The sequence below is a fragment of the Anarhichas minor genome, unplaced genomic scaffold (assembly GCF_050575085.1).
Source record: "Anarhichas minor isolate MPS153535 unplaced genomic scaffold, ASM5057508v1 ptg000063l, whole genome shotgun sequence".
Classification (NCBI taxonomy): domain Eukaryota; kingdom Metazoa; phylum Chordata; class Actinopteri; order Perciformes; family Anarhichadidae; genus Anarhichas; species Anarhichas minor.
The window spans coordinates 1483324-1498585 of NW_027466509.1; the positions used below are offsets into that span (position 1 = coordinate 1483324).

The 15262-nt window shown below is 44.5% G+C and overlaps 1 protein-coding gene across 1 annotated transcript in view; it reads right to left on the minus strand.

The window, feature by feature from the left end:
* Positions 1-15262, minus strand: part of abca2 (ATP-binding cassette, sub-family A (ABC1), member 2) — a 61776-nt gene that overhangs the window by 23360 nt on the left and 23154 nt on the right. Inside the window, exons 13-24 of the mRNA XM_076078149.1 lie at positions 11986-12159; positions 11521-11623; positions 11136-11250; positions 10150-10340; positions 8885-9035; positions 8537-8741; positions 8270-8434; positions 7054-7234; positions 6573-6785; positions 6175-6371; positions 5266-5439; positions 398-594 (exon numbers count right to left, since the gene is read on the minus strand). Coding sequence (XP_075934264.1) covers positions 398-594; positions 5266-5439; positions 6175-6371; positions 6573-6785; positions 7054-7234; positions 8270-8434; positions 8537-8741; positions 8885-9035; positions 10150-10340; positions 11136-11250; positions 11521-11623; positions 11986-12159 — 2066 coding nt within the window. The remainder of the gene's footprint in view (positions 1-397; positions 595-5265; positions 5440-6174; positions 6372-6572; positions 6786-7053; positions 7235-8269; positions 8435-8536; positions 8742-8884; positions 9036-10149; positions 10341-11135; positions 11251-11520; positions 11624-11985; positions 12160-15262) is intronic.

The following is a 15262-nucleotide window of genomic DNA, read 5'->3' on the forward strand; positions in this document are numbered from 1 at the left end:
CAACAAATCAGGGGGTGTATATCTTTGGAAACTTTGGTGTCCCCACTAGAATATTAAAGTTCCGTGGGTTTGTAAAATGTTTGCCTATAAAGTGGGAGTTTGCACTAACCCACCCACAGCTGACTGGTTTTAGGTTTTAGTTTTTTTATTAAAGACCTTTGCTACAAAAGGCAGCCTGTCCTGAGGGATTAAATTACCAGACATGTCAGCTCGACTTGTTGGTAACAACATTGTTTTGGTAAATCTTCATCATGCCAAACCATACTCTATATTGCTGAAGTGAATGGGCCAGTTTTAAGATGTCCTTTTAAAATATTCATAACTTTTCACTGTTCATCCAGTAACAGAAGACCATAAACCAGACCAACGGTTGTTGGGTGTGTCCGTGTGCGTGTACCTGGAACAGCCTCTCGAAGCAGCCCTTCTTGACGGCCTCAGAGGGCAGGACGTAGGACAACTCGGTGTTGGAGTCAGACACCAGCAGACACGATGCCACAAACCGGCGAATAAACTGGGTGACCCGAGCTTCTGAGCAAGGTGACAGAGAGGAGGACGGAGACAGAGACGAAGGAGGCTGCAGCTGGCTGCCCTGTCCTGCATGATGAAAGGAAACCACACAACATGATGGATGGATAGAGCAGGGGGGGAAAGAATGGTTAAAGGGAAACAGAGGAGAGTGAGACAAGTAAGGACAAGACAAAGAAAACAGTGCCATCAATAAACACAGGTCACAGTCTAGATGAGTTGAGAAGAGGTTGTAGGCACAACATCAACTGGAGGGAGAATGGTAGGTGAGGTGCACACTGTTAGTAACAAGCTGAGACAGTTCTATGTCCTAACAGCTAACGAATGACTGACACACTTATGAAGCAATGTTCATGAGTCCAACAGGTGACCTTCATCCCACAAACAACCACCAGTACAACAGAATGTATTCATATATAGCAGAGTGTCAATGATGCACTTTCAACACTTCTCATAGCCATTATTAAATCTGTCACTTCGCTTTTACAGTCCTGTAGAAATGGCATTTCTGAGGTCCATCAAGGATAAACATCTATAAATCTGCTAGCAAATAAAAGACAACTGGTGCTCTGTTTAAATAAGGTCTGGCCCAATAAACATCCAGCTGATTGCTGTGTGTACACGTTAGAGAGGTTAGAGTGCAAACAGAAGCTGCTAGCAGCTAATGCAGAAGGACTTTACATGATGCAGGTTGCATGATTCACCAAGCTGTAGAAAGATTATACAACACAACAAACAAGGTCTGAGTGCAGTAGACAGTTTATAGACCAGCTTATAGGACCAGATCAGGGTAGAATAGGACCAGATCTGTGTAGAATAGGACCGGATCTGTGTAGAATAGGACCGGATCTGTGCAGAATAGGACCGGATCTGTGTAGAATAGGACCAGATCTGGGTAGAATAGGACCAGATCTGTGTAGAATAGGACCAGATCTGTGTAGAATAGCACCAGATCTGAGTAGAATAGGACCAGCTCTGGGTAGAATAGGACCAGATCTGTGTAGAATAGGACCAGATCTGTGTAGAATAGGACCAGATCTGTGTAGAATAGGACCAGATCTGTGTAGAATAGGACCAAATCTGCGTAGAATAGGACCGGATCTGTGTAGAATAGGACCAGATCTGTGTAGAATAGGACCAGATCAGGGTAGAATAGGACCAGATCGGTGTAGAATAGGACCAGATCGGAGTAGAATAGGACCAGATCTGTGTAGAATAGGACCAGATCTGTGTAGAATAGGACCAGATCGGAGTAGAATAGGACCAGATCTGTGTAGAATAGGACCAGATCTGTGTAGAATAGGACCAGATCTGTGTAGAATAGGACCAAATCTGCATAGAATAGGACCGGATCTGTGTAGAATAGGACCAGATCTGTGTAGAATAGGACCAGATCAGAGTAGAATAGGACCAGATCTGTGTAGAATAGGACCAGATCAGAGTAGAATAGGACCAGATCTGTGTAGAATAGGACCAGATCTGTGTAGAATAGGACCAGATCGGAGTAGAATAGGACCAGATCTGTGTAGAATAGGACCAGATCGGAGTAGAATAGGACCAGATCTGTGTAGAATAGGACCAGATCTGTGTAGAATAGGACCAGATCGGAGTAGAATAGGACCAGATCGGAGTAGAATAGGACCGGATCTGTGTAGAATAGGACCGGATCTGTGTAGAATAGGACCGGATCGGAGTAGAATAGGACCAGATCTGTGTAGAATAGGACCAGATCTGTGTAGAATAGGACCAGATCTGTGTAGAATAGGACCAGATCGGAGTAGAATAGGACCAGATCTGTGTAGAATAGGACCAGATCTGTGTAGAATAGGACCGGATCGGAGTAGAATAGGACCAGATCTGTGTAGAATAGGACCGGATCTGTGTAGAATAGGACCGGATCTGTGTAGAATAGGACCAGATCTGTGTAGAATAGGACCGGATCTGTGTAGAATAGGACCAGATCGGGGTAGAATAGGACCAGATCTGTGTAGAATAGGACCAGATCTGTGTAGAATAGGACCAGATCTGTGTAGAATAGGACCGGATCTGTGTAGAATAGGACCAGATCGGGGTAGAATAGGACCAGATCTGTGTAGAATAGGACCAGATCTGTGTAGAATAGGACCAGATCTGTGTAGAATAGGACCGGATCTGTGTAGAATAGGACCGGATCGGGGTAGAATAGGACCGGAACTGTGTAGAATAGGACCGGATCTGTGTAGAATAGGACCAGATCTGTGTAGAATAGGACCAGATCTGGGTAGAATAGGACCAGATCTGGGTAGAATAGGATCAGATCTGGGTAGAATAGGACCAGATCTGGGTAGAATAGGACCAGATCTGGGTAGAATAGGACCAGATCTGGGTAGAATAGGACCAAATCTGCGTAGAATAGGACCGGATCTGTGTAGAATAGGACCAAATCTGCGTAGAATAGGACCGGATCTGTGTAGAATAGGACCAGATCTGTGTAGAATAGGACCAGATCGGGGTAGAATAGGACCAGATCGGTGTAGAATAGGACCAGATCGGAGTAGAATAGGACCAGATCTGTGTAGAATAGGACCAGATCTGTGTAGAATAGGACCAGATCGGAGTAGAATAGGACCAGATCTGTGTAGAATAGGACCAGATCTGTGTAGAATAGGACCAGATCTGTGTAGAATAGGACCAGATCTGTGTAGAATAGGACCAAATCTGCGTAGAATAGGACCGGATCTGTGTAGAATAGGACCAGATCTGTGTAGAATAGGACCAGATCAGAGTAGAATAGGACCAGATCTGTGTAGAATAGGACCAGATCAGAGTAGAATAGGACCAGATCTGTGTAGAATAGGACCAGATCTGTGTAGAATAGGACCAGATCTGTGTAGAATAGGACCAGATCTGTGTAGAATAGGACCGGATCTGTGTAGAATAGGACCGGATCGGGGTAGAATAGGACCGGAACTGTGTAGAATAGGACCGGATCTGTGTAGAATAGGACCAGATCTGTGTAGAATAGGACCAGATCTGGGTAGAATAGGACCAGATCTGGGTAGAATAGGATCAGATCTGGGTAGAATAGGACCAGATCTGGGTAGAATAGGACCAGATCTGGGTAGAATAGGACCAGATCTGGGTAGAATAGGACCAAATCTGCGTAGAATAGGACCGGATCTGTGTAGAATAGGACCAAATCTGCGTAGAATAGGACCGGATCTGTGTAGAATAGGACCAGATCTGTGTAGAATAGGACCAGATCAGGGTAGAATAGGACCAGATCGGTGTAGAATAGGACCAGATCGGAGTAGAATAGGACCAGATCTGTGTAGAATAGGACCAGATCTGTGTAGAATAGGACCAGATCGGAGTAGAATAGGACCAGATCTGTGTAGAATAGGACCAGATCTGTGTAGAATAGGACCAGATCTGTGTAGAATAGGACCAGATCTGTGTAGAATAGGACCAAATCTGCGTAGAATAGGACCGGATCTGTGTAGAATAGGACCAGATCTGTGTAGAATAGGACCAGATCAGAGTAGAATAGGACCAGATCTGTGTAGAATAGGACCAGATCAGAGTAGAATAGGACCAGATCTGTGTAGAATAGGACCAGATCTGTGTAGAATAGGACCAGATCGGAGTAGAATAGGACCAGATCTGTGTAGAATAGGACCAGATCGGAGTAGAATAGGACCAGATCTGTGTAGAATAGGACCAGATCTGTGTAGAATAGGACCAGATCGGAGTAGAATAGGACCAGATCGGAGTAGAATAGGACCGGATCTGTGTAGAATAGGACCGGATCTGTGTAGAATAGGACCGGATCGGAGTAGAATAGGACCAGATCTGTGTAGAATAGGACCAGATCTGTGTAGAATAGGACCAGATCGGAGTAGAATAGGACCAGATCTGTGTAGAATAGGACCAGATCTGTGTAGAATAGGACCAGATCGGAGTAGAATAGGACCAGATCGGAGTAGAATAGGACCAGATCTGTGTAGAATAGGACCGGATCTGTGTAGAATAGGACCGGATCTGTGTAGAATAGGACCAGATCGGGGTAGAATAGGACCAGATCTGTGTAGAATAGGACCAGATCTGTGTAGAATAGGACCGGATCTGTGTAGAATAGGACCGGATCGGGGTAGAATAGGACCGGAACTGTGTAGAATAGGACCGGATCTGTGTAGAATAGGACCAGATCTGTGTAGAATAGGACCAGATCTGGGTAGAATAGGACCAGATCTGGGTAGAATAGGATCAGATCTGGGTAGAATAGGACCAGATCTGGGTAGAATAGGACCAGATCTGGGTAGAATAGGACCAGATCACTGATATATTACATGTGAGGTTTTTCTGCTTCAACTAAAAAATACAGCTTGGTCAAATCTAGCATGCACTTCAATGTAGAACTTGTACCGTCACTGAAATAGGGTTAAAAAGTTTTGTGTTTTCATCACATTAGGATCATATTTAGGCATTTTTTAAAACTTTCTCTTTATACAATTCCTTAAGACTTGTTGTCTCTCATTCAGAACATAATGATACAAAATCCATTGAGTTTGTTTTTGTTGCAATGTGTGTGAGGTGGACCACATTCTGGGGTGAAATGCCTCGACTATAGGAATGGAAATAGGGTCATTGCATTTTGTACCATCAATTTGATTGTAAATCTGTTGATGATTTCCAGTGCAACAGTTGGGAAAACTGAAAATAAAGGGCAATTTAGAACTCATGCAAAGAAACCGCACTCACCTCTGCCTTCACTCTGTTTTTTAACTAGTGTCAGCTTGTATCCATCTCCGTAGGTGCTCTTCAGGAAGAGTGGCGAGCCACAGCACTTGAGTTTCCCATGTGAGATGATGGCAATGCGATCTCCAAGAAGGTCTGCTTCATCCATATGGTGGGTGGACAACAGAATTGTACGACCTAGGGCAGAGGTACAACACATACAAGAAGTGTTGCTATTTTTTACTTCATGCAATTGAACATGACACTGAACCAACATCTACTATTTACCATAGTATGATATGCTTAAATACAGCAGATACCTGAGGCGACAGTCCCGTCGCCGGTAGAAACGTTGGCATATGTTTCTGCAAACCACAGATACATTGAATGTGGAAGTTTTTGCAGCAATTAATGTGGCACAGTGAGCTACGTGCAGAGCAGGTGACAGTATATCGAGCAAGCGTTATTGAAAGTTATGTGGTAAAATAATGGGTCGAACAAACAGGACTTTCACCCAGGAGACCGTTGTTCGTGTCCCCTGTAAAACAAAAAGTAAACGTTGAATTTACTCTTCTTAGGTAACAATAGTAAAAGTTGACTTTACGCTTGCAAGGTAACATTATCTAGAAAGTCTGCTCAGGGCAGTCGTTATCTATTGACACTCGTTACGTTGGTACGGTTGCTATGTTTCATTGTCATGTTATTGTTTGAACACACACCTGATCTTTTTTCTAACCTGAAGCAAGTAGTTTTGTTGCCTAACCAATCGAAGCAACTTGTTTATGCAAGCGCAATACGAAGCTGATGTGAATCATATTCATGAAATGTATTTTATGTTCAGAAACGTCCACATTCAACATATCCAGTGGTTTGCAGAAGCATTCAATGCCAACATTTGTTTCTGTACAGATAGCAACAGGAAAATACATTCACCCTGTTTGTACTTGAGGATCAGGTCCCAGATGGCCCTGCGAGCGTAGGGGTCCACCCCCGCTGTGGGTTCGTCCAGGATGACAGCCCTGGAGCCCCCAACGAAGGCGATGGCCACAGAGAGCTTCCTCTTCATCCCGCCGGACAAAGTCTCCACCAAGCTGTGGCGCTTGTTGGATAACTCCAGGTCAACAATCATCCTGGACACACACAGCAAAGCATCTACATGCTGTAGAGATGATTCACTGTCCATCTCAGTGGCTAGAACTACAGTGACTAAGTATCTATAGATAGTAATCATTGTGATATTATGGTTGCGTCCGGTTGCGTGAGGTTGCATTTTGCTATCATCGTATACTTGCCTATTTGATTTGATTGTCTTCACTTATAACTGAACTCACTTGTCCATCTCCTTGCGTATGTCTTCTTCAGCCATGCCTTTGAGTCTGGAGTAGAACCACAGGTGCTCCTCCACACTCAGCTTGTCAAACAGGACGTTGTGCTGTGGACACATGCCCAGGTTCTGACGAATCCGCTCCATCTCCGTGCGGATGTCATGACCATATATGGTGGCAGATCCAGAGGTTGGCGGGAACAAGCCTGTCAGGATGGACCTATGGCGAACAGTAGGAATAGCAATGGTTAAACAGTCGGGCAATTCAAGCAAGATTTCTATGTTGTACACCTCAACATATTTCTCACTAAAGCCTCCAACATCGTTAAAATAACTATGTTACAAAGGGCCACAGTTGGAAAATAAAAGCTCAGGATGGTCGTTTCAAAGTTAGATGACTTGTTTTTTTTACAGTTGAACACTGATCTTCAGTGTTGACTTTTATCATCACACACATGCACAAGCACACACACACTGGTCCCCCTCACATGGTTGTGGTCTTGCCAGCGCCGTTGTGTCCCAGGAAGGAGACTACCTGGTTTTCATGGAGGTTGAGGCTCAGTTTGTCGAGGGCCAGTTTGTTGCCGGTCTTGTACACCTTGGTCAGTTTGTCTATACAAACCACCAGCGACAGGTGGCTCGGCTCCTCCTCCATGCCCCGCATCTCCTCTGGGGTTACAACAAAAGACGGAGAAATAAGTGGTGCAAAAAGACGGGGCTTCTTAAAGCTACTGCGAGGAACTTTAACTACATGTTGATTTTTAGCAGTTCATGTGTACAAAAGCAGCAAAGTTTCTGAGCAGCAGAGTCCTTTAAGAAAACCTCTCATTTTACTGCCTCGGGGTCCGGCAGTCTGCCCCACCAGGTCATGCTGCGTCATAGTGACAGACCTGCATCCGTTATAGTTTTGCGCGTATTCATGTATCTGCACTCTGCAGTTAGTGTATTTGTAGGTGTTGAGCTTCATGTAACATGTTATTTCACTTGTCAAATGTTGCAGTGTTATGTGAATATGAGGTGTTTACACGAAACAAATAACCGTAGCTGTGGCGTCATAATGAGGTTATTAGGAGGTTCAACTGTAGTAGGACAGCACTGAAGGCCCAGGTATGAAACACACGGCCCACCACTGCTGTAGTTACGTTGTTAGGTAATGATGGTGCGTTATTATTTTAACACCAACCAGTAGTTTTCTTATCTTAACCTAACCTTTTACAATGTTCACCAGGTGGCATTGTGCCTTTCCTTTACGAGGCTGATATGAGAACGTATTTATGAAACGTTCGTTGGCTTCAGAAACGTCAATACTCAACATATTCAGTGGTTTGCAGAAACATACAGTGCCAATATTTTCTCTCGGGTTGCCGCTGTAGTCTGAGGTGTTCCTGGTGAACCTACATGATTTTATCTGAATTAGCCAGAATGCGACCCAGTGGCACCACTGACCAGCATTAAGAGGAACTAAATAGAAAAGGCCAATCTCGCTGATGGGCGTGTTTATTCTTGTAGGTCATAAAGAGGCATCTGTATTAAATTGATATTAAATAAATTTGTTTTCAGAAGTTACATAAGGAATTCAAGTCAGAAGAGAGTGTCGATCAAATCACAAGTGTTAAAGTTGGACTTGGTTCAGTGGATCTATAGAACAAGACAATCTCGCCCTCCAGCCATCCTGGTCAGCCCCAAATAATCATGTGTCTGTACCAGATCTCCGCTGGTCCATAGCACAAGCCTGATCTTCCTCCATCACACTGAGCCTGGCAGTCCCGCCTGCACACCACGGCCAATCCCAGGTCTCGACACGCCCACTGCCCGACCAATAGGACCTCTGTAACGGGAAGTACCACGGGCGGGGAAGCCCATACATTCCTATAAGAGAGGGAAAACACATTTGATGTAATCCATCTGAAAAGATGGATGTTGAACATTGTGAGCAGGAGGGTGAGGATTCACAGAGCGATGGTTTCATACCTGGATGCACAGCCTCTATGTACCAAGTGAGCACACCGTATACACCGGCATCGATGATGAGCATCATCATGGACAGACCCAGGTTAAAGTCATCGCCTTCTACCGGTGACTGGCTGATGGTCCTCCACTGGATGCCAACACCTGCTACCTCATACAGCGCAAAATACTTGGAGCCCAGGCCGAATGCTGTGGTGGACATCAGAGACTGGAGAAGAGAGGAGGAACAAGAGTCATCTAGATCATTTAAGTAACACCTCACGGTGACAACACAAGGAGCACATTCTACAAACAGACCCCAGATTGAGGTAGATTAAAATGAAAAGGTGGGAAAAAGAGAAAGGGCCTTACAGCGATGCACTTCTCAAAAGCAGTGATCTTATCATGGGCGACCTCCTCCCTAATGGCCACATACATGTAGGGCACGTAGCTGAGGAAGTAGATGATTCCTCCACAAGCTGAAGCCAGCTTGGCTTTTGAGTAGATTACTGACACCAAAAAACTGCAAAACAAAGGGAAGTTACATGGGCTTCTTCACCATTCAACAGGTTCATGAAATCACACACACACACACACAGTGGGAGTCCGTCTACTGATTCCTAGTCACAATGTTGGAACAGGATTAAAATAACCTTCATTTATTTACATTTATATCAACCTAGATCTAACAGACTGTGATCAAACTGTTTATCATCCTGTCAATAGTAATGGTTGGGAAAAAATGAATTACAAAGGTATATATGTACTAACCCTGCTTAATTTAATACTAATTTTAATACTAATTAATTATTGTCGTAATAATTGAATGGCTTGCATACAACAAGGCATTTCAGACGCGTCTCATGTGTTTCTGACGGAACAGAAGCTCTTCTATGTGAAATGGATCCAGCCACTGACACTGCACTGGGCTGCATAACTACTTACATTGAAGTACATGTTTACACCACAGTGATTGTGTGTTGGGCTCTGAGTGTGTGTGTGTGTGTGTGTTGGAGCATTTAGACCGTGGTGACAGTTTCCTTCAGCCCGATCAGACAGAGACGCCTGCTAGAAACGCGTTGCCAGCAAAACCATTGTCCTCCAACGGGTCATACGCCCGGCATGTGCTCCTCTCTTCTGCTGCACCTTTTTCAGGTGTTGTTAGACGTGCATAAAATATTCTTCATTACACCGCTCGTCAATGTTACCCGAGGCCCAGGCAGACAATCAGATCAAGCATGAGGCAGCTTTACTACTTCACCTCTCCCTTCCTGTTTTGATGCCAGTAGATGTGGAACAGTGGAACAGTGGGACGATGGCCAATGCAGACATAAGGTTGATATTAGTGGTATTCAATTACGATGAACTATGTAAGTTAAGTTAAGTTAAGAGCCAGCTAAGTTTTCATTAATCACATTTGATTGCCCTCTTGCACACGCAGTCCTCTCCAGAGGCGCACGCTGTTTGACCGATGAGATGTGCGAAGGTGTTTCAAGCCTGCAGCAACGCGTCTGTCTGATCGGAGCCAAACAGAGGAAGTGTGTCTGAATTCAACCATCAGTCAACTGTTGACAGCTTTGGAAACTGACGCATTTCAAGGAGTTCATAGCGAGTTTAGTGGAACTAGAAGAGCTCACCAGAACATGATGGTGGCCACAGCATAGATGGTGAGGAAGAGCCAGATGATGAAGGGGTCGCTGTGGAGCAACACCCTGCCGTACTTCAAGATGGCTGTCAGAGCGGTGACGGAAATGGACAGCTGGACGAAGCCGGTGATGAACCAAGCCACCCAGTGGACGGCGTTGTTGAGACCCATCATCTTCATCACCTGAGAGAGCGGCATCATGGTTACATGTCTGAATTAGTAACGACATTGTCCTACAGCCCCATTTAAAACTGGTCCACTGTAGGTTTGTGTCATTCAGTGGTATTAAGGGCGTTTCTACTCTTTAGTGTTGTATCTGAGCTTTTGATAAACAAACTAACATAATGTCACTTAATGGACTGCTGCAGTGCTTTTGTATTGCACTTACATAAAGGAACAGGCCAGCTTCCCCTCTATAGGCAGAGGTGAAAACAGATATAAAATACAATAAATGAATTGGAGATTGAGTCTGCTAACCCCTGCTTGTCTCCCTGTTGGCCTGCCTTCCCTTCTGCTTCATGGGTGCCAGGCGGGATCCCTCATTGGTTGCTGTCCTGGTGACTAAATGTAGCCTCACTCCCCATTCCTTCATGATGTTATTAACACTATTCATTGTTCCATCAACAATGTGGTTGTCACCATCATCCCCATTATTGTGATCTTTGCTACTTACCTCATCCCCCCCCCCCCCCCCCCCCCCACTCTGTAAATGTGTTCTATGTATCACTTAAAGAGAAAGAAAGATCTCTCATGTATTCATAACACCATCACAGATCCAGAAGGATGATTTATCATAATAACAGCCCAATAACTATTGCATGTATCTACGGGTTCCGCTCTACCCACGCTTTGGGGAGGCTGCCTTGATGGTCTGGTCTGGTGCCCGCCCCCCCCCCCCCCCCCCTCACTGACACATCAGACTGACATGCAACCAAAGGATGTAAGACGGAAGACAGAAATATTATCATACGGTCTAACCTCTTTGAGCCGGTGCTCCTTCTCAGCCACAATGTGCTGAATCATCATGGCCACTGAGTAAACCCAGGAGATCACCATGCACAGAGGCATCATGTGCTCGATCACAAACAGGAAGCTGAAAGAAACACACGGCGTCAGGGTGTCATTACCAAATACACACACGTTTACACCATCATGCATTTCAGGATCCCGCACATTTCTAGAGAGTACAAATGTGTAATACATATACAATACTTTAATCAGATATGAAGAACACAATTTATTTTCAAATTGCACACAATATTTTGATGACAAACATGTTTTTCCATCTGTGTCTAAGGATTACTCGTCACTGTGACGCTCAACATCATGACCTAACAGAACCATGACAGAGTGCAGGTCTTACTCGTCTCTGGTGTAGCATGGGTAGGGGAACATCTGGACGTAGTTCCCCGGCTCCACCACATCGTGGCCCACAAAGGTGTTGATGATGGCTCTCTCTATCATATCTGGAGGAGTGGGAAATAAAGTCACAGATAGTCACTAAATGTGCAGCACATTTACTTTTTTTTGCATTATTTCCAAAAAAACTGTCTTGTTTTCTGTCTCTCTGCATTTATCCAAAGACAGTTTTTGAAAAGAGAATTCATTTTTTCATGTTATGTCAACGTAATACAAAATTCAATGCCTCCATAGAATTGGGGGGGAGGCAGAAACACCATACCACCACATGAGGTCAATGAGAACAGGTGTCAGATAATCTCACATGCACACAATGCTTTGGCTGATTCTTTAGACTGTGTCCTGTCAGTTTGGATTTTTCACTGTGGCTAATAATAATTTAGCACTCAGGAAGTATTGCGTCACTTACCTTGGATCCAAACAAAACCGTAGAGGAAGTAGAACTTCCCCCCGGTGTTGGGCCCGGGACGCCAGTAGGCCCGTCTGATCTCATTGGTCTTCTCTGTGAAACTGGAGTTTTGTCTAATTTTGTACAGAACATGGGGCGGCAGGGAGCCATCTTTGTTAGTCTGGACGATCACACCTAAAACAAAAGGAACATATATCAGGTCAAACGTCTTCTTTTGACTTTAACTCAGGCCTGTTTGTCCTGTTCTCTCTCCATCACCCTGACCCTATAACACACAGTGAATTATCCTGTTCTCTCTCCATCACCCTGACCCTATAACACACAGTGAATTATCCTGTTCTCTCTTCATCACCCTGACCCTATAACACACAGTGAATTATCCTGTTCTCTCTCCATCACCCTGACCCTATAACACACAGTGAATTATCCTGTTCTCTCTCCATCACCCTGACCCTATAACACACAGTGAATTATCCTGTTCTCTCTCTCCATCACCCTGACCCTATAACACACAGTGAATTATCCTGTTCTCTCTCTCCATCACCCTGACCCTATAACACACAGTGAATTATCCTGTTCTCTCTCCATCACCCTGACCCTATAACACACAGTGAATTATCCTGTTCTCTCTCCATCACCCTGACCCTATAACACACAGTGAATTATCCTGTTCTCTCTTCATCACCCTGACCCTATAACACACAGTGAATTATCCTGTTCTCTCTCCATCACCCTGACCCTATAACACACAGTGAATTATCCTGTTCTCTCTCCATCACCCTGACCCTATAACACACAGTGAATTATCCTGTTCTCTCTCCATCACCCTGACCCTATAACACACAGTGAATTATCCTGTTCTCTCTCCATCACCCTGACCCTATAACACACAGTGAATTATCCTGTTCTCTCTCCATCACCCTGACCCTATAACACACAGTGAATTATCCTGTTCTCTCTTCATCACCCTGACCCTATAACACACAGTGAATTATCCTGTTCTCTCTCCATCACCCTGACCCTATAACACACAGTGAATTATCCTGTTCTCTCTCTCCATCACCCTGACCCTATAACACACAGTGAATTATCCTGTTCTCTCTCTCCATCACCCTGACCCTATAACACACAGTGAATTATCCTGTTCTCTCTCTCCATCACCCTGACCCTATAACACACAGTGAATTATCCTGTTCTCTCTCCATCACCCTGACCCTATAACACACAGTGAATTATCCTGTTCTCTCTCCATCACCCTGACCCTATAACACACAGTGAATTATCCTGTTCTCTCTCCATCACCCTGACCCTATAACACACAGTGAATTATCCTGTTCTCTCTCCATCACCCTGACCCTATAACACACAGTGAATTATCCTGTTCTCTCTCCATCACCCTGACCCTATAACACACAGTGAATTATCCTGTTCTCTCTTCATCACCCTGACCCTATAACACACAGTGAATTATCCTGTTCTCTCTTCATCACCCTGACCCTATAACACACAGTGAATTATCCTGTTCTCTCTTCATCACCCTGACCCTATAACACACAGTGAATTATCCTGTTCTCTCTCCATCACCCTGACCCTATAACACACAGTGAATTATCCTGTTCTCTCTTCATCACCCTGACCCTATAACACACAGTGAATTATCCTGTTCTCTCTTCATCACCCTGACCCTATAACACACAGTGAATTATCCTGTTCTCTCTCCATCACCCTGACCCTATAACACACAGTGAATTATCCTGTTCTCTCTCCATCACCCTGACCCTATAACACACAGTGAATTATCCTGTTCTCTCTCCATCACCCTGACCCTATAACACACAGTGAATTATCCTGTTCTCTCTCCATCACCCTGACCCTATAACACACAGTGAATTATCCTGTTCTCTCTCCATCACCCTGACCCTATAACACACAGTGAATTATCCTGTTCTCTCTCTCCATCACCCTGACCCTATAACACACAGTGAATTATCCTGTTCTCTCTTCATCACCCTGACCCTATAACACACAGTGAATTATCCTGTTCTCTCTCCATCACCCTGACCCTATAACACACAGTGAATTATCCTGTTCTCTCTTCATCACCCTGACCCTATAACACACAGTGAATTATCCTGTTCTCTCTTCATCACCCTGACCCTATAACACACAGTGAATTATCCTGTTCTCTCTCCATCACCCTGACCCTATAACACACAGTGAATTATCCTGTTCTCTCTCCATCACCCTGACCCTATAACACACAGTGAATTATCCTGTTCTCTCTCCATCACCCTGACCCTATAACACACAGTGAATTATCCTGTTCTCTCTCCATCACCCTGACCCTATAACACACAGTGAATTATCCTGTTCTCTCTCTCCATCACCCTGACCCTATAACACACAGTGAATTATCCTGTTCTCTCTCCATCACCCTGACCCTATAACACACAGTGAATTATCCTGTTCTCTCTCTCCATCACCCTGACCCTATAACACACAGTGAATTATCCAGTTCTCTCTCTCCATCACCCTGACCCTATAACACACAGTGAATTATCCTGTTCTCTCTCCATCACCCTGACCCTATAACACACAGTGAATTATCCTGTTCTCTCTCCATCACCCTGACCCTATAACACACAGTGAATTATCCTGTTCTCTCTTCATCACCCTGACCCTATAACACACAGTGAATTATCCTGTTCTCTCTCTCCATCACCCTGACCCTATAACACACAGTGAATTATCCTGTTCTCTCTCCATCACCCTGACCCTATAACACACAGTGAATTATCCTGTTCTCTCTCTCCATCACCCTGACCCTATAACACACAGTGAATTATCCTGTTCTCTCTCTCCATCACCCTGACCCTATAACACACAGTGAATTATCCTGTTCTCTCTCCATCACCCTGACCCTATAACACACAGTGAATTATCCTGTTCTCTCTCCATCACCCTGACCCTATAACACACAGTGAATTATCCTGTTCTCTCTCCATCACCCTGACCCTATAACACACAGTGAATTATCCTGTTCTCTCTCCATCACCCTGACCCTATAACACACAGTGAATTATCCTGTTCTCTCTTCATCACCCTGACCCTATAACACACAGTGAATTATCCTGTTCTCTCTCCATCACCCTGACCCTATAACACACAGTGAATTATCCTGTTCTCTCTCCATCACCCTGACCCTATAACACACAGTGAATTATCCTGTTCTCTCTTCATCACCCTGACCCTATAACACACAGTGAATTATCCTGTT